The following is a 20,583-nucleotide window of genomic DNA, read 5'->3' as shown; positions in this document are numbered from 1 at the left end:
CACGGATCAAGGAGGCCCGGGGTTTGAACCGCGGACCTCCCATGTGGTAGACGGATGCCCTAACCACTGGGCCAAACTCCATGTCCCTCTTTTTTTTTTTTTTTTTTTTTAAGATTTATTTTATTTCTCTTCCCCTTCCCCCCCCCCCCACCCCCCTTTGTCTGCTCCCTTGTTTCCATTTGCTGTGTGTTCTTCTGTGTCCACTTGCTTTCTTGGCAGCACTGGGAATCTGTGTCTCTTTTTGTTGCATCATCTTGCTGTGTCAGCTCTCTGTGTGTGCGGCGCCACTCCTGGTCAGGCTGCACTTTTGTCACATGGGGTGGCTCTCTTTGTGGGGCACACTCCTTACACATGGGGCTCCACTACTTGGAGGACACCCCTGCATGGCACGGCACTCCTTGCGTGCATCAGTGCTGCGCGTGGGCCAGCTCACCATACGGGCCATGAAGACCCCTGGATCTCCTATATGGTAGGCGGATGCTCTGTCTGTTGAGCTATATCTGCTTCCCTGTACTGTCTTGATTACTATAGCTTTGTAGTGGGTTGCTGAACTTCTAAACTAATTATTATCATTTTATATGAATCACTTACCATTTATGTCTGATTATGCAGCATTAAACAATTATGAATATATCATTAAATATGTGATATTACTTTTTAATAAGTTTTAATTAAGTAAAACAGTAAGCTATATGCATGTAAGTTCAGTTTTCATAGATTATTGCTTATATAGTGTAGTTTTTTGCTTATGCAGCATCTAGAAACAATTAGAAAAAGTCATTGGTTCTAATACACCTGCTTACCTTTAAAATGGCTCTTAAGGGCAGTTGCGAAATTATCTTTTCATGACTATTTTCCTTTTGAGTAGTCTCTCTACAAAAGAAAGTAACGTGAAATGTTCTTTTCTTTATAATTTACAGATTTTGTATGCTGAAACTTCTCAACCAGAAGAAAGGGCCTTCACAGTGTCCTTTGTGTAAGAATGATATAACCAAAAGGTATATAATTTGGGTAGTGATGAGAATTTGGAAGCAACAAATGCAGGAAAAAGTAGAAATTCTTTAATAACATAGCTGGTGTTCTATCAACCATACATCAGGAGGAAAATATATAAAAGTATGATTAGCACAAAAATTTACTGGGGCGATGACTGCAGAACTCTGTGATGAAGATGAAAGCCACTGAGTGTACACTTTGAATAGAGTGTATGAGGCATGGGACTGTATAACACAGTGAACTATGTTAGCAGTACAAAGATGAGAGTATTCTCTTATGAAGTATAAAAAATGTATAATACTGATAAATAGTATTAATAATAGGGGATGTATGAAAAATATATACCAAGTATACTCTATGGATCATAGTGGTAACAGTCTGATCATGTTCTCCTTCCACCCCAATGGCTCCCTCGTCTGTTTGCTCATTGTCTGCTTGTCTTCTTAGGAGGCACTGGGAACTGAACCCATGTGGGAGGCAGTCGCTCAACTGCTTGAGCCACATCTCCCCCATTCATGTCCTTTCATAATCTGTAACAAATGTTCCACAACAATGTAAGGTTTTGGTGGAGGGGTGATGTACGGGAATTCTGCACATTATGCATGATTTTTGTTTTGTTTTTAAGATTTATTTTATTTCTCCCCACATCCTCGTTGTTGGCATTTGCTGTTATGTCTGTTTGTCGTGTGCTTGTCTCCTTTTATTTAGGAGGCACAAGGAATTGAACCTGGAACCTCCCATGAGGGAGAGAGGCACCTAATTGCTTGAGTCACCTCTGCTCCCTGCCTGATTGTTTTGTAAGCTCACAACTTCTCTAATTAAAAAAAAAATGTAAGTGGTGTGTGTGTATATATATGCAAATTTCTTGGGTTTTAATGGATAGCCACTTGAATATCAGTCTCTTGTGCTGTGCAACACTTAACACTGCTCCCAGTTTATATGTTTTTTAATTAGAGAAGTTGTGAACTTACAAAACAATCATAAACAATGTGCAGAATTCCCATACAACACCCCTCCACCAACACATTACATTGTTGTGGAAAATTTGTTACATATTATGAGAGACCATTATCATCAGGCTATTACCACTAACTGTGGTCTATAGCGTACATTTGATGTATTTTTTCCATACCTCCCTATTATTAACATAGTACATCTTTGGCATTGATGCAAGAATATTACAAAATGGTTGTTAACTATAGTCCATATGTTACATTAATTGTATTTTTCCCATGCATCTCCATATTTATATAGTAGATTTTTATCTACCATGGATTCAGGGTACTATTATTTCAGGTAGTTTTAGGCTTTTGATAGAATTAAGTGAATGACAAAAAGCTGTACAGTCAAGGGAAGTGGCTGTGGCTCTACTGATTGGGCTCCCATCTACCACACGGGAGGCTCCAGGTTCACATCCCAGGGCCTCCTTGTGAAGGCAGGCTGGCTGGCACCCGCAGAGAGGTGATGACCCACACCCACGGAGAGCTTGTGCAACAAGATGACGCAACAAAGGGAGACAAGCAGACAAAGAAAAATGCACAGCGAATGGACACAGCAGACAGCAAGCAAGCTGCAAGTGGGGGCAGAGGGAATTGTACAGTCAATACTGCCATACAGTTTATTTTGATGTCAGTGATTATTTTTTTAAGGTACTGGGACTGGGGCTTGAACTCAGGACCTTGTATGTGGTATGCTGGCACTCAACTACTTGAGCTACACTGGCTCTGTCAGTGATGTTTTGACTACAGTGTAATGTCACTAATAGCTCTGTTCTTTGGATCTAGCTCTTCTACTATTATTACATTTTTACATGTCTTTCCTTATTTCAGTGTCCTTAGAAAGTTAACTTGCTCTTAAATGTATCTCTTAAAAATTTAATTTCAGAAGCCTACAAGAAAGTACAAGATTTAGTCAACTGGTTGAAGAGCTATTGAAAATCATTCATGCTTTTGAACTTGACACAGGATTGCAGTGTAAGTGTTGCAAAGACTCAGAGGCTCATACTCAAGTGGCTATCCATTAAAACTCAAGAAGTTTGCGTAATTATTTTCTATGACTAGGTGATAGAACCTTTTGATCTAGGTTAGTTTTAACTCTGTACTTGTTATCTATGTTTTAAATCACTGCCACTGGTCTCCTTATTGTTTCTAAGATGCACAGTTTTCACATTTTCACATCTCCAAAACTGGGAACATTTGAACATGAAGTGTCGTTATTAAATTTAGTGTGTTTTCTTTCTTCATGGTACAGAAAACAACGGTGCATCTTACATCATTGGTGTTTGAAATTAATGGTATTAATATTAATACTTTAGAAATAACATCAATATGTTATTAGTAGGCAAATTTGTTAATATTGAAATAGAAAAAAAGGAGTAGAAATAACTTCAATGATCTGTTTTTTGGTTTGTTTCCTAGGAGTAGAATTTCCAAAGTTGATTTAAAGAAAAAAATTTCAGTAGCCTTAATGTATTGTCTTAACACAGATACACAGGATTTCTTTGATTATAATTGATGGTTTTTTTCTAACTACAAAATAATGTTTTGCCTTGTAATTCAACAGTTGCAAACAATTACAACTTTTCAAAAAAGGAAAATAACTCTCCTGAGCTGCTGAAGGAGGAAGTTTCTATCATCCAAAGCATGGGCTACCGAAACCGAGCCAAAAGACTTCGACAAAGTGAACCTGAAAATCCTTCCTTGGTAAATCCACTTTCATTTATTCTGATAACACCTCTTTATTGAGCTTTGTGAATTAGTGAAAATACTAGATGCTCAGGGATTTTAACAAAAAGTCAGTAAAGGTGAGATGGTAAATTATGTGGTCAAACAAGTATTCAAATCAGTAGGAGTTAGAGGAGTTCTTGGAAGGTCATTGTACCTGCCATAGTCAAGAGAGACCTCACATGCCTTTCCCCTGCTTTGGTGCTTTATCTCCTGTGATGTTTGTCTAAAACAGCCACAAAGTCACTAGTGTTTTTAAACTGCTAGTTTTTTGTTTTTTGTTTTTTTGTTTTTGTAATTTCCCGACACATGTCTCTTCTGTTCCCCCATTTTTTTTTAACTTCTCCCCCCTCCCTCCATTGTCTGCTCTCTGTGTCCATTTGCTGTGTGTTCTTTTGTGTCTGCTTGTATTCTCATTAGGCAGCTCCAGGAACCGATCCTGGGTCCTTCTGGAGTGGGAGAGAGGCGATCATTCTCTTGCGCCACCTCAGCTCCCTGATCTGCTGCATCTCTTATCTCTCCTTTGTGTCTCTTTTTGTTACGTCACCTTGCTGTGCTAGTTTTCCACATGGGCCAGCACTCCTGTGTGGGGTAGCACTCTGCACAGGCCAGCACTCTATGTGGGCCAGCTCACCTCACAGGCCAGCTTGCCTTCACCAGAAAGCCCTGGGCATCAAACCTTGGACCTCCTATATGGTAGGCAGGAGCCCAATTGATTGAGCCACATCTGCTTCCCTAGTTTTTTAAAATAACTGTCTTAATGGCAATTCTCCAAGCATGAGGAAGTTTCTTTTATTTCCTGAAAACAAAATCAGTTTTTTTGTTTGTTTGTTTAGTTAGTCCAATAAAAAGAATTTATTGGGAAATGGGAAAGATAGAAATGCACACTGAGATTTGATGTGGGCTCCTTTTAACAGAGAGAGTGGAGCTCTGCCTTTTGTGGTTACCTTTTAAACTATTAATTGTTCCTCCCCCTTGCTAATGCTGGGGGGAGGGGCCACAGCTGTTATTGGTTACCCCACTAATGGTGGGGGCCAATGATGAGGCCTCTTTGGAATATCCAGGGCCAAGGGGAGGTCCTAGAAAGAGAAACTGGAACTTCAAGGTTAAATTCAAGGTCTCAGCAAGGTCTTGCAGCCATGTTGTCTGTCTGTGGGCCATGTTGTGACTGTCTTCTCCTTGTTTCCCTGGCTAACCTGCCTCAACGCCTGCCTTAGAGTTCATCCCCTTATTCTTAAGGGGGTGCTGAAGGGCAGTGGTCATTCTTCTGTAGTTACTTCCTGCTGGTTAGGGCAATAGTCTCTGCCTGACAGTGCATAAACTCTGGCTATTCTATTGAGGTTGAGGAAAGATGGTTCCGACACTGGTTGGAACTGGCTGAAATCCCTGCATGACTAATATCTTGTTCTGTAATGTGTTAATCTCTGGTGGGGGTGGGGCAGCACCACTCACCTTTCTATGTCCTGGCAATGGCTCACCAAAGGAAGGCAGGGATGTATTGGATTCTTCTAGGTTCTTGGCCATGTTGCACAAAAGAATTTAAGAACATGCCAGTTTAGTTAGGCCAGTAAAAAGATTTTATTGGGAAATGGGGGAAAAGAACAGAGGTTGCTGAGAAATGGGAAAGATGGAAATATACGCCAAGATTTGATAAGGGCTCCTCTAGGCAGAGAGAGCCCAAAATCAGTTTTTAACATTTGAAAATTACTTCACCTTAAAAGGTATAATTGTCAAAGAGAATACAATGATTTGTTCTATTGTTACTTGAATGTAAATGAATAATGGAGATCTTAATAACTCTCATGATACCAGCATTCATTTTTTTCATTGGCTGCAGAAGGGCTAAAAAGAGGGAAACCTTTATCAAAGTAATGCTGGGATTTTAAATAATCTTTCCCTTACTAAATGTTCTTAGGAATGCAGGATTTTTATTGTCTCCATTTATCCTTTATTAAAAGTTTATTTTATCTTAGTTGCCAACCCTGTAATTGGAAATGTGTGCTAAATACATTTCATTCCTTTTCTATAATATAAAGTATTAGCTTCAAATTAGGCTTCTCTTATACTTCAAAAAATTACACAAATAATACATAAAATTTAGGAAAATTGAAAACAACAGTGAAAGGACCGACTATCCAAATCACACATAATACAAGCATTTGGTATATAATTGGCCAGGCATTTTTCTCAGGTGTCATATAAATTTTAGTTAATTGATCCTGGTTGATTTTTCTCTCAATGGCCTTAAAGTTCTCTTCAGGTGAAAAAGCACAGAACTGGCCAACAGTCAGTTGACCATTCTTTACTCTACTGCTTAGCAGGAAACAAGTCTTAGTGCCCAGCTCTCTAACCTTGGAATTGTGAGATCTCTGAGGACAAAGCAGCAAACACAACTTCAAAGTAAATCTGTCTACATTGAATTGGGTAAGGAACTCATTCATATTTTTTAAGTTTAGAATAATAGTTGCTGGATTTCTTATCTTACGGTTTTACCAAAAACCTTGGTCATAATTTATACATGTGGCAGGAAGCTTTGAGAACGGACAATAAAATAATTTTACTAGCTCTATGGTGTATTTTAAATAATCTGAAAAATGCATGTTCCCACCTTGAAGAACCTTACTTTATAAAGAGAGCAAAAGAGAGGATGTCTGATTATAAGCCTGTAAATATACTTTGAAAAGATGGAGAGGAGTGATAAGAAAGAACATGATAGGTTGTTACAGCATTTGGAGGGATCAGAGATAAATTATACTAGATTAGAAAGCCTTTTTAGAAGAGCTGAGCTCAGCATTCAAAAAGGTCTCTCTAATTGCCTTATCTTTTAGAATATATTTGTAATTAGGAAGGGTGGCCCTCCTTTGGGCTTCCAAGTACCACCTTATGTTTCATGTAGCACTTAATGGATTTTATTGAAATTACCTGCATGTCTTTCTTCCTCCTTAAGAGTGCAAGTCATATATTCAAAAATAAAATAAAATAAGAAACATCCATGACCTCAAAGGTCACTTCCAGCTCTAATAATCTGTGGAACCAAGGCAAAAATAGCTCTCTGGGATTAGAGGCTTATAGAATTAAGAATAGGCTGGAAATATAATGCTTTCTGAAATAATGACTAGAAGATATGAATAAAATTGCTACTTTTGGATATTTCAAAAATATGTAAAAAGAATAAGTTACTGGACAGCAAGTGTATGTCATAAAAATGATCGAAGTAATTATAATCGCTAACATTTAGGAGAACTTTCAGGTACAGTTGTGTTTTACTTGTATAATTCAATGTAGTGCATGACAAACCTCTGTTAACTATTATTATACTCATTTTACAGATGAGGAAATTGAGGCTTTGGGAGGTTTAAGAAATCTTGCCAATGTAAGAAAGCTAGTTAGTAGCAGAGCCAAGATTCAAATCCAGCAAATCTGGCTTCAGAACCTGTGCTTTTAATCACCTCTCTGTATTGGTTGACATATCTGTCTTGTACTGGCCACATAGTAGTTGTTAAGTAAATATTTCTTGAATGAATGAGTTCTGTTTTACGAGTACATTTTTTGAGTTTAACCTTTACTTTGTTGGGGAATATTTGGGGTTATTTTTCAGGATCTGATTCTTCTGAAGATACAGTTAACAAGGCAAGTTATTGCAGGTGAGTCAAAGAGAGCCTTTGTCTATGAAGCTGTTATTTTCATATGAAGTTAATATTAAGGATTGGTATTTCTCTAGATTAGAATCATCTAATGTGCTATAAGAAACCTTAGAGATCATGTAGTGTAATTCCCTCATTTTATAACTGAAAAATTATCTTTTTGTTGATTTGCTTTATTAGTAATGTCCAAAGGAATTTCTTTTTTTTTTTTTTTAATTTTCAACCACTGAGCCACATCCACTCCCCAATGAGAGTTGACTCTTTTGTTTGTTTTCTGTTGTTGTTTTTAGGAGGTACTGGGGATCCAACCTGGGACCTTGCACATGGGAAGTAGGCACTCAACCATTTGAGCTACATCTACTCCCCTCCAAAGGAATTTAAGATAACAGAACTTTGCACAGACTTGCTTTCAGCAGATGATTGTTCTCTAGCTTCTTTCCTCATATACAGTAGTATTAACACAGCAGTAATTACGTCTGATGAAAATGTTAAAGTTCTCTAATTTTAATTCTTTCTGTCTTCTGCTCCTTAGTTCTACCTATTCCTATTTCTATAGGAATTATTGTTTGCCACCAAGATCTGTGATAGCTTGTCTAAACTATGATGGTGTCATTGCCAACCATTTTTTGTTGGCTAATCTCATAATTGGGAGGAGTTTTTTTAACCTGAAAAGAGGCAGAGATGGCAGTGTAGCAAGGTAGTCATCTTTACATTCTCTTGGGATAGCTGCATGACTTATTCTCATTCTCACAGGCCTTATTTCCTCCTGCTCTCCCTTTGTTTATTTGTCTTTGCTCTTGCCTTCTCACTAAGGTATGCTTTTAGGATTTTTTTTTTTTTTAATCTCTGTTTTGGCTTTCATTTAAATTTTGGCTCTCATTTGCATAGCCATAAAGCAATGTTTTTTTGCACAACTGCTCTGAGATTTGTGATTATTTATCTTTAGTCTTTGAACAGTCCGTCTTGATTAGAAGTTATTAAACGAAAGAGCAGATTTTAAAAAGCAAATCAGATTAGTTGGTTTACTTCAACCCTTCCTGGAGGAGCTAAAATATTTGATTTTGTTCATTTGACAGTCCTGTAAGGATATAACTACCCATCCTCATTAGGGCTTCTTTCTTTTCCCTATAGTGTGGGAGACCAAGAATTGTTGCAGCTTACCTCTGAAGGAGCCAGGGCTGAAACCAGTTTGGATCCTGCAAAAAAGGGTAATGGCAAGTCCTTCCAACTTGGCAGGCACAGAGAGAGTGGGTAGATTCAATGTTGTAATTTCTGAAGACCATTTGGGACATTTATAATTCACAACATCACTTGGCAAAGTTAGGATATTATTCTTTTTCATGTCATGGTGCAGCCTAAAATATTTCAGTGGTACTAGACTGATGTGATTATACTAGTACCCTGTGCAACTGGTGTTGCCCTTTACTTTGTTATTGTTGTTTCCCTTTACTTTTAATTGATGTATTTGAACTCTATCTTTTGCCTATTAGTTTTGTTTTGTTTTGTTTTAAAGTTACTAATACTGTTTCTTTATAAAAATTTTTATGAGAAAATGTACTGTATTATCTCTGGCAATGAAAAGTTGAGAGATTATAATTTTTGTTTTATAGTTTTCTATATTTTCTACAATGAACATATACCCATAAAAACAGAAAAATAACATCAAACAGCCTATAAGTTTTTAAATGTAGGGAGTATGAGTCTAAAGATAGAACAGACCACTGTGTATCAGATAACCAAACAGTCTGTTATTAATTCACTCAGAGTTTAGGGAAATAGGAGGTGTGGCTTATGAATAGGGAATATTCTGAAATTAAAATTTTAATTATCTTGAATGGAACTAGTAAGAATCTAAAATAGAAATTAGATGAAAAAGTATAAACTATGTCTTCAGTATAGTTGGTAATTTATGAAGTTAATTTCTCTAAAAATAACCAGTTGCTTGATTTTAATTCCCCCAAGTTATGTTAAATATGTATATTTAACATATGTTAAGAATGATAATTCAGTTTTTAAGCACTTTATTATTTTCGTATATTTTCAGCTGCTTGTGAGTTTTCTGAGGACTTAACAAACATTGAACATCATCAATCCAGTAATAAAGATTTGAACACCATTGAGAAGCATGCAACTGAGAGGCATCCAGAAAAGTATCAGGGTATTTCTGTTTCAAACTTGCATGTGGAACCCTGTGGCACAAATACTCATGCCAACTTATTACAGCATGAGAACAGCAGTTTATTACTCACTAAAGACAGAATGAATGTAGAAAAGGCTGAATTCTGTAATAAAAGCAAACAGCCTGGCTTAGCAAGGCGCCAACAGAGCAGATGGGCTGAAAGTAAGGAAACATGTAATGATAGGCAGACTCCCAGCATAGAGAAAAAGGTAGATGTGGATGCTGATCCCCTGTATGGGCGAAAAGAACTGAATAAGCAGAAACCTCCATGCTCTGAGAGTCATAGAGATACCCAAGATATTCCTTGGATAATGCTGAATAGTAGCATTCAGAAAGTTAACGAGTGGTTTTCCAGAGGTGATGACATATTAACTTCTGATGACTCACACGATAGGGGGTCTGAATTAAATGCAGAAGTAGCTGGTGCATTGAAAGTTTCAAAAGAAGTAGATGAATATTCTAGTTTTTCAGAGAAGATAGACTTAATGGCCATTAATCCTCATGATACTTTACAATTTGCAAGTGAAAGAGTCCAATTGAAACCAGCAGAGAGTAACATCAAAGATAAAATATTTGGGAAAACCTATCATAGGAAGGCAAGCCTCCCTAACTTGAGCCACATAACCGAAGACCTTTTTATAGGAGCTATTGCTGCAGAGCCCAAGATAACACAAGAGCATTCCCTCACAAATAAAATAAAGCGTAAAAGGAGAACTGCATCAGGCCTTCGTCCTGAGGATTTTATCAAGAAAGTAGATTTGACAGTTGTTCAGAAGACACCTGAAAAGATAAATCAGGGAACTGACCAAATGGAGCAGAATGATCCAGTGATGAATATTGCTAATAGTGGTCATGAGAATGAAACAAAAGGTGATTGTGTTCAGAAAGAGAAAAATGCTAATCCGACAGAATCATTGGGAAAAGAATCTGCTTTCAGAACTAAAGGCGAACCTATAAGCAGCAGTATAAGCAATATGGAACTAGAATTAAATATTAATTCAAAAGCATCTAAGAAGAATAGGCCGAAGAGGATGTCCTCTACCAGGCATATTCATGCACTTGAACTAGTCGGCAGTAGAAATCCAAGCCCACCTAATCATACTGAACTACAAATTGATAGTTGTTCTAGCATTGAAGAGATAGAGAAAATAAATTCTAACCAAAAGCCAATCAGACACAACAGAATGCTTCAACTCACGAAAGAAAAAGAAACCACAACTGGAGCCAAAAAGAACAATAAGCCAAATGAACAAATAAGTGAAAGACATGCCAGTGATGCTTTCCTAGAACTTAAAAATGTAACTGATTTTCTTCCTAAATGTTCAAGTTCTGATAAACTTCAAAAATTTAATTCTAGCCTGCAAGGAGAAGTAGCAGAGAACCTAGAAACAATTCAAGTGTCTGATAGTACCAGGGACCCTGAAGATCTGGTGGTAAGTGGAGAAAAGTGTTTGCAAACTGAAAGATCTGCAGAGAGTACCGGTATTTCAGTGGTACCTGATACTGATTATGGCACTCAAGACAGTATCTCATTACTGGAAGCTGACACCCTGGGGAAGGCAAAAACAGCACTAAATCAACATGTGAGTCAGTATGTAGCAATTAGAAATGCCACTGAACTTTCCCATGGTTGTTCTAAAGACACTAGAAATGACACTGAAGATTTTAAGGATCCATTGAGACATGAAGTTAACCACACTCAGGGGACAAATGTAGAAATAGAAGAGAGTGAACTTGATACTCAGTATTTACAGAATACATTCAAGATTTCAAAGCGCCAGTCATTTGCTCTGTTTTCGAATCCAGAAAATGAATGTGCAACAGTCTGTGCCCACTCCAGGTTCTTAGGGAAACAAAGTCCAAAAGTCACCTTTGAATGTAGACATAAAGAAGAAAATCAGGGGAAGAAAGAGTCTAAAATCAAACATGTGCAGGTAATTCACACAACTGCAGGCTTTCCTATAGTTTGTCAGAAAGATAAGCCAGGTGATTATGCCAAAGGTAGCATTCAAGGAGTCTCTAGGCTTTGTCAGTCCTCTCAGGCCAGAGGCAATGAATCTGAACTCATTAATTCAAATGAACATGAAATTTCACAAAACCCAGATCAAATGCCATCACTTTCTCACATGAAGTCATCTGTTAAAACTAAATGTAAGGAAAACCTGTCAGAGGAAAAGTTTGAGGAACTTACAGTGTCACTTGAAAGAACAATGGTAAATGAGAACATCATTCAAAGTACAGTAAGCACAATTAGCCACAGTAACATTAGAGAAAACACTTTTAAAGAAGCCAGCTCAAGCAGTATTAATGAAGTAGGGTCCAGTGATGAGAACATTCAAGCAGAAGTAGGTAGAAACAGAGCACCTAAATTAAATGCTATGCTCAGATTAGGTCTTATGCAACCTGAAGTCTATAAGCAAAGTCTTCCTATAACCAATTGTAAATATCCTGAAATAAAAAGTCAAGGAGAAAATGAAGAAGCAATTCGGGCTGTTGATATAGACTTCTCTCCATGTCTAATTTCAGATAACCTACAACTACCTATGGGAAATAGTTGTGCTTCCCAGATTTGTTCTGAGACACCTGATGACTTGTTAGATGATGATGAAATAAAGGAAAATAACTGCTTTGCTGAAAGTGACATTAAGGAAAGATCTGCTATTTTTAGCAAAACTGTCCAGAAAAGAGAGTTCAGAAGGAGCCCTAGCCCTTTAGTCCATACAAGTTTTGCTCAGGGTCACCAAAGAAAGCCCAGGAAATTAGACTCCTCAGAAGAGGACGTATCTAGTGAGGATGAAGAGCTTCCCTGCTTCCAACACTTATTATTTGGTAAAGTAACTAATATACCTTCTCAACGTAGTGCTGTTTCCATGGAGTGTCTGTCTAAGATAACAGAAGAGAACCTAGTATTGAAGAATAGCATGAATGACTGCAGTAATCAGGTATCATTGCTGAAGGCATCCCAGGAACATCCCCTTAGTGAGGAAGCGAGATGTTCTAGTAGCTTGTTTTCTTCACAGTGCAGTGCTTTGGAAGACTTGACTGCAAATACAAACACCCAGGATCCTTTCTTGATGTTTGATCCTCCTTCCAAACAAGTGAGGCATCAGTTTGAAAACGAGGAAGTTGTTTTGAGTGACAAGGACGAATTGATTGCAGATGATCACGAAAGGGAAACTAGCCTGGAAGAGGATAATTACCAGGAAGACCAGAGTGTGGATTCAAACTTAGGTATTGGAACCAGGTTTTTGTGTTTGCCCGGTCTATTTTATATAAATGAGCTAAATGTTTGTGCCTTTTGGGGAGCACATTTTATGAGTTTCCAAGTACACTTAGAATAACTGCTTTTTAAGTTTTAAACATGTTCCATCAAAGATGGTTTTCTTTAAAAGCCAAAAGTCCTTCACCCAGCTTGAAGGTCTCTGTTTGAAAGAGATTTAATGCTCTAATTGTTGATGGGCTTGCTTCTGGTTTTCATTGTTTTGATTTCCAAGAGGAAATCTGGGTTTCCCAAAGTGAGGAGTATAATCATTTTGGGTGATGTGAAAATGAAATCTAGCCTGCCAGTGGGCAGAAAGAGATATACAAAGTTGAATTGTTTGCTGTCTGTTTTTACATCTGAACCTATTTTCATTATCATTAAAGGTGAAGCAGCATCAGGGTATGAAAATGAATCAAGCCTCTCTGAAGACTGTTCAGAACTGTCCTCTCAGAGTGATATCTTAACAACTCAGGTAAAAAGCATGTATGGATATGGGTGGGTGATGAGAGCCCACAGGGTTCTCTCCCTATTAGAGTCTAACTATCTGTTAGCTGTTATGTGATTTTTCTTTCTTTTCTTTTTAAATCTATTAGCTGTTTGTTCTTTAGTGACTGTAAGTCATCTTTTTCCTTTAAAAGATAAAGTACACAATTTTACTTCCTGTACCAAGTTGTCAAGGCCAATGATTTGATTACTTATGAAGAGATTGACAGCTTTATCTTATCTACATTAGTACATGTGAATGTTTCAGTACCCAAGGCTAGAAAAAGCCTTCTTCACCACAATGTTTAATATCTTCCTCACAGAACCTGGCTCCATTTCCTAATTTTTATTTTATAGCAATGATTTCAAAATTTTCCAAATTCTCATATTCACAAGTTGGGATTCATCTAAACTTAGTTTTTCACATATTTTTCTCCCACTAGATCAAGGGTTCTTAACCTTTTTTGTTCCACAGATCCCTTTGCCAGTCAGGTAAAAACCACGGATCCCCTTCTCGAATGTAGTAGTACATAGTTTTATGATACTCAACATTAGCATGTCTTTAAATTAAATTTTAGGACTATTCAAAATTACATTTTACAGCTTTCCCATAATTTCAATATCTGATAACCCAACACAGTTCAACATCTGTTCAAATGGTCATTTTCAGCAAACATTTAGAAATTCGAGTTTTCCCATGGTGTCATAAAACCATCTCCACCATCCTTACCAACCTTTTGGCAGGCAATTATCTATTACACTCAAAACATGCTACATCAAAATAAAAATCATACTAAGTCCACACTATACTATATATTATTTAATAAATATATCACCCCTGCACTAATTCAGTGGGTTTTTTTGAATTTTCAATTCAAGCTCACAGACCCCCTGAAAACTCCATGGATACCTGATTAAGAACCCTGCCCTAGATTATCAGACTCTTGTGCTATCTCATCATTATCTTTGTATTCCTAGCCACAAGATCCTACACAGTGTAGGCACATGGTGATTGCTGGTAATAATATTTGTGAGGGGTTCTGTACCTGGCTGTGTGATCCTAGACAATTTGCTTACTTTCTCTGAGCAGTAATGTAAAATGGAGATACCTAGACCCCCTAGGATCATCCTACTATGGCTTCTTTTTCTCACCTAAACCTTAAATACACGTTTTACTACTAGAAAGGGAATGGCATTTTTTTCTGAACTTCCCGCAGGGCCAGATTAGATGAAACTGAGAAAACCCTGACACTCTTCTAAAGTTATACATTTGCATCATAGAAAACTTAGAAAATATGAACAAAAATAATTCAGAGGAAATGGCTCAAAAATTTTTTAGCATATCCATACAGTGGAATATTGTGCTCTCATTTAAAAGATTGAGGCTAGTCTCTATGTACTGAAATGGAATGATTTCCAAGGTATGGCATTAAGTGGAAAAAGCAAGATGCAGAGTAATGGATATCGTATATCACTATGGTGGTGATGGGAAAATACATATGTGTATGTTTTTGTATTGACAATATCTCTGGAAGAATACACAAAAGGCAGATAATAGTAGTTGCCTCCAGGTGGGGAACTAAATGGCTAAGAGAAGGTGAAGAAAGAAGCCCTACTTTTCTCTGAATATTCTTTTGTGCCTTAAATTTTATACCATGTGCTTACATTAATTATAAAAGCATTCAGTTTTACAGGTCATTCAGAAGTAATTACTGTTAACTTCCTGGTGTATATCCTGCCATTCTTCTTGTATGTTCCCATGGATGTGGGTATATATACCTTATCTTTAAAAAAAATTCAAATAATACTATATGTACTTATACCTAGTCTTTTACTGTGTCATTCATTTTTCTTCAAGGACTGTATTTTTAACTACTCTGTAATATTTTATCCTTTGGATATACCATGATTTATTCTACTTATTGCTGAATACTGAGAGTTTCAGAGTAGGGGGCACAGTTTTCTACTATATATACAGCACTGTGGTAGACATCCTGATAGCTAAATATTTGCCCACATCCATAATGATTTCCATAGTATAAATTCCTAGAACTGGAATTTTTGGTCTTTGATACATACTTAAATTGTTCTTTGGAAAGATTGAGCCAATTTATGCTCCTCCAGTTCTGATGGTGTTTGTTAGTTCCCATTTTCCTGTACTTTTGCCAACACTGGGTGGTATCCTGTTTTTAAATCTTTAAAACCTGACATTGTGATGAAGACTATAGATAGAAAGTATTTGTCTTCTACTGCCCATTCTCTATACAGAGCAAATGACTCTAGGCATGAAGCCTATTGGAGTCAGGAGGAAACCTTTTAGATGACTGCCCATTCTGTACCTGAGTTGTCACCAGTATTCTCTGCTTCTGCTGGGTTGCCATGGTGATTAAATTGACTAAAAAACCTAGGAGTCCTTTTCTCTGTTTATAATTCCTATGATTCTTTCTGCGACTGGATTTGGGGCTCTGTCAATATGCCTTTCTCCTAATTGTATCCCTTATATTTTAAAGCTTTAGGTTCCAGTTTCAGATTCCATTTGCTTTAGCTATACTCTATTACATTTCACATTGAATAAACTACCTCCTTGTTTTTTTGTGTTCCTATTTTATTCCCAAAGATGTGACTATACGTTCAAGAGTTTTGTTTTTGTTTTTGTTTTTTTTGGAAAGCTTTTTTTTTTTAATTAAGCATCTACCCAAAACAGAACTGAAGTCAGATATCAGGCTAACTTAAATCTGGAGTAGCATGGACAGACAAAATAATTGAGGTGGGATCATTCCTAGAGATTTCTCTCTTCATACAGAACTTAGAAATATATAGGAGATAGAAAACTCCTAATTTGTTATTAGTATCTTTTTTACCAAAGACTGATAAACTTGGACTATATTCATTTACTAACTCATTTCTGCATTAAACATTTACTGAAGACTTATTATGTGCTAGGCATTAGGGATGGAAAAGTGATTAAGGAAAGATTACTCCTATCAAGAAGGTCACATGTTCCCCTGTAGTAATAGTAGTATACTAACATGCTAACAGTATAAATGACAGTGAGGGATCCTCTGTTCCTGATAGGAGATGTATTATTGGTGAACACTTCTGAAGGTGACACTCAAGCTAGGCCTTGAAAGATAAGAAGAATTTTTCCAAGAGATGGGAGGCAGAAATTGAAGCAAAGGCACAGAAGCTTAGGTAGCACAAAGTTGTCCCATGTGGCTATAAAGCAGGGCCTATGAGGGTTTTGGAGGATAAATAACAGATAAGATCAAGGTGTAAAAAGCCTTTTGAATGCTATATGCTAAAGAATTTGGACTTTATCCCAAAAGTAATAATGACTAATAACTATATAGTGTTCAGAAAGTATTAACTTAGTATCTGAGCATTGTTGTACCACTAAGGTCCTAATGGAAGAAAGAAACAAGATAAACATGACTTTTAGAGCACTTTTGCAGCAATGTAGCTATATTAAAAATAGAGATCAGGGAAACGGACTTGGCCCAGTGGTTAGGGCTTCCTGTCTACCACATGGGAGGTCCGCGATTCAAACCCCGGGCCTCCTTGACCCGTGTGGAGCTGGCCCATGCACAGTGCTGATGCGCGCAAGGAGTGCCGCCCCACGCACCCCGGTGTAGGGGAGCCCCATGTGCAAGGAGTGCACCCGTAAGGAGAGCTGCCCAGCGCGAAAGAAAGTGCAACCTGCCCAGGAATGGCACCGCCCACACTTCCCTTGCCGTTGACGACAACAGAAGCAGACAAAGAAACAAGATGCAGCAAAAAGACACAGAGAACAGACAACTGGGGGATCAAATAAATAAAATCTAAAAAAAAAAAATAGAGATCAGAGTAGCATAGTGGGAATAGAAAAGAGGAGTAGGGTAATTCAAGAAACACTTCAAAATTAGAATCGAGCAATTTGGTTTTGGTCTCCCAAATATAGTTGGTCAACAGCCTGCAGGAAAATTTGAGTTATAATTCCTTTGGGAAAACCCAAAGGAAAGCTATGTAGTTATAATTCTCCCATTACTATTTTTTCTCATTTTCTCATCTAATTTATGGCCACATAGAGGTTAGGTATGAGCGTTGTGACAGTGCTGTTATAACTTCTGAAGCATTGATCAGGTATTTGTGTGTAGTTTTAGTCCATGTTTACTGGGGCCAGGGTTTGATCAGTGATGTAACTACCCGCAAGCACCACGTAGGTGGCAATGGCGTTGCTGTGGAAATTGGCAGCAGAGCAGTCTTAGGGTAGCAGTGGAAACCTTTGTGAAACTGGGAATACATTTTCTGGTTATAAAAACCTCCTGAAACTATGAATTCAGTGTAACAGGAGAAAGATGACTTGTTTTTAGGAGGGGGCAAAGTCATTTTCAAGGATCAGGAGAAGAGACAGAGGATGAAACGTATTTCCCCCTAGTTTTGCTGGCAATCATTAGTTTTCTTTCTAAAAGTGAAGAAATAAACATTTTGGAAAGCTACTTATCTAAATTCTTTGGTTATCAAAAACCTTAGACTTAGCAAAAATTTTTTCTTGTAATGGAGCAATAAACATCAGGGACTCCATAAGCAAGAAGAGCCCATTATCTTGACTTAAAAACAATAAATGTCCTTACAAACTTTCTTAGGGCTCTTTCTTAGAATCTTTCCTTAAACAGATCTTTCTCTCTACTTTCTAGGTACCCTATTCCCATCTAGAATGTCAGCACCCTGAGGGCTATATCCCAAGCACTGTACAGTGCCTGGTACATGATAAATGATCAATAAATAGTTGTCAAATGAACAAATAGATAAAGTAGTAAATTAACTCTTTACTCCTTCTGTTAGAAATTAAGGGTTCACAGAATCCCAGTGAGGGAAGAGTCCTCACAAGTCAGTTAGAGCCTCTAGGCAAGATTACTAATTATATTTTTCTAAAATGCTATAGGAAAGCAGCTTTTTCAATATCTCATCAGGCTAAAAAATTAGACATTTTATGTGGACCAACCTAAATGTCTTATGAGTCTCATAAAACTAAATTTAGTATCACAAATGTTTAAGTAACTTAATTTTTTACTTCATAGCTTTAAAAGAAAATAACCAACTTCAGAAGGACATCACAATAAAACAAGACCATTTGGGATTGTTTTTCCCCCTCTAATGTCATTCTGAAATAATTTCATGGGTATTAATTGCATGAATATGGTTGGATTAAAAGGTGTTCAGCCAGAACTCATAATTCCATACTGGGTGATCTCAACTCCTGTCCTAAACTTAATTGCTAAGACATATTTTTACTTTATGACAAGTTTCTCAAAGAGTATAACCTTCTTTTGTCATTTCTTATTTTTGCAGCAGAGGGATACCATACAAGATAACCTGATAAAGCTCCAGCAGGAAATGGCCGAACTGGAGGCTGTGTTAGAGCAGCACGGGAGCCAACCTTCTAATTGTTCCCCTTCCCTGATAGCAGGCTCTGGTGCCCCTGAGGACCTGCTGAATCCGGAACAGATCACGTCAGGAAAGGGTAACTTGTAATATTGTTCAAACTCTGCTTGCTATCTTAAGCAAAATTCTTCCCCTCCCTAATCCTTTATCTCCTTCTGAAAAGTGAGGACCTGGCTCCAACATTTTATGATCTTTGCTTAGCACATATTTACTGAGTCATTCCATGGGTAATTTTAGATTGTTGGTTCTAGTCCCTACCACAATTAATTGCCATTTGGAAGGACCCAAGACGGTCATTCAGTGTCATTGTGTAACTGAGTACCCACAATGAGGAGATGCTATAGGGAACTTATAGGAGTATACAGAAGTAACCCCATAATTTCAAAAGCTTATGAAAAAGCACTGAGGCATGTTCTTTATAACAATGGTGTTATATCACAAAGACCTATTTAATGTGCTTTCTGATTTATAGGAAGAGACAGCTTATACTTGAAGAACTGCAGTATGATCCATAGAAAGTTCAGGTGTGTGGCAAGAGTCAGGTGCTTTTAACAGTGTTATAGTTATCATCAAGGCCAGATGGACCTACCAAGAGGAGGCAGTTGAAGTAACCAGGCAGGTGGACTGAACAGAGCTGACTTTATAAAGTTCTTTCTCCTTTGCTTCCTTCCCCAGTCCCTCTGGGAACCTTAGGGCCTTCCTTTGAATCTTTTTTTTTTTTTAGGAGGTACTGGGAATTGAACCTGGGACCTTGCACATGGGAAGCAGGTGCTCAACCATTGAGCTGCACATGTTTCTCTCCTTTGAATCTTTCTAGGAACTCAAGTCTGTTATTAAGAATAGTGTCTTCGGCAGCAGACTTGGCCCAACGGTTAGGGCCTACCACATGGGAGGTCCGTGGTTCAAACCCTGGGCCTCCTTGACTCATGTGGCGCTGGCCCATGCGCAGTGCTGATGCGCACAAAGAGTGCCCTGCCACGCAGGGGTGACCCTGCGTAGGGAGCCCCACATGCAAGGAGTGCGCCCCGTAAGGAGAGCCGCCCAGCCTGAAAGAAAGTGCAGCCTGCCTAAGAATAGCGCCGCCCACACGGAAAGCTGACACAGCAAGATGAAACACAGATTCCCATGCTGCTGACAACAACAGAAGCGGACAAAGAAGCTGCAGCAAATAGACACAGAGAACAGACAGCTGGGGTGGGGGGGAAGGGGAGAGAAATAAATAAATAAATCTTTAAAAAAAAAAAAAAAAAAGAATAGTGTCCTTGGTCCCTGAGTGGGCCTTGAAGTATTTTAATGTTCAGGGAGAAACAGTAGCTCATGCACCAGAAGCTAGAAAGTTTGTTCCTATTGCAGGGAATCAAACATGTATTTCCTTAGGCAAGTGATGTAGCTAAAGTGATTGAGTACCTGCTTCCCACATACAAGGTCCCAGATTCAATCCCTGGGACCTCCTGAAAAACAGACAAACAAGAAACAACTCTGGGGTGCCAGTGGAGCTCAGTAGTTGAGTGCTGGCTTTCTACATGAGGTCCTGGGTTCAATCCCTGGTCAAAGTACCTTAAAAAAAAAAAAAGGTATTTCCTTAAATGCTTTCATTATAACTATATATTCATTAAGTTTATCTCCCATATAATGAAGCCTAAATTTCCATTCCAGCACAATTCTCTTCTTTGGGGTGCTCTTACCATCTTCTGTCTAAAAATTGGCTAGACTTTTCAATTCTAAATGTACAAGATATAAAATGATTGTCTGGCTTTGAATATCAGTGTAAATCTACTTTCTCATGTTTGGTGTGTGTTTGTGTTTATTTTTTCTGAAGATCTGTAGATGAAATATTTCTTTGTAACTTCATTTCTGAAATGTTTTAAGCATCAA

General features: G+C 37.8%; 1 protein-coding gene across 6 annotated transcripts in view; it reads left to right on the top strand.

Moving 5' to 3' along the window:
* Positions 1 to 20,583, top strand: part of BRCA1 (BRCA1 DNA repair associated) — an 89,293-nt gene that overhangs the window by 26,688 nt on the left and 42,022 nt on the right. For 2 of the 6 annotated variants that reach the window (XM_058284310.2, XM_058284311.2), the window contains exons 4-12: positions 921 to 998; positions 2,881 to 2,969; positions 3,559 to 3,698; positions 6,038 to 6,143; positions 7,318 to 7,363; positions 8,495 to 8,571; positions 9,408 to 12,773; positions 13,188 to 13,276; positions 18,616 to 18,787. In XM_058284310.2, coding sequence (XP_058140293.1) covers positions 921 to 998; positions 2,881 to 2,969; positions 3,559 to 3,698; positions 6,038 to 6,143; positions 7,318 to 7,363; positions 8,495 to 8,571; positions 9,408 to 12,773; positions 13,188 to 13,276; positions 18,616 to 18,787 — 4,163 coding nt within the window. The remainder of the gene's footprint in view (positions 1 to 920; positions 999 to 2,880; positions 2,970 to 3,558; positions 3,699 to 6,037; positions 6,144 to 7,317; positions 7,364 to 8,494; positions 8,572 to 9,407; positions 12,774 to 13,187; positions 13,277 to 18,615; positions 18,788 to 20,583) is intronic. The other 4 variants (XM_058284312.2, XM_058284313.1, XM_058284314.1 and 1 more) reach the window with 4 other exon arrangements.

This window comes from Dasypus novemcinctus, chromosome 21, assembly GCF_030445035.2.
Source record: "Dasypus novemcinctus isolate mDasNov1 chromosome 21, mDasNov1.1.hap2, whole genome shotgun sequence".
Taxonomy (NCBI): domain Eukaryota; kingdom Metazoa; phylum Chordata; class Mammalia; order Cingulata; family Dasypodidae; genus Dasypus; species Dasypus novemcinctus.
Note: the sequence above shows the minus strand (reverse complement) of the source record. Positions and strands in the feature narration are given on the sequence as shown.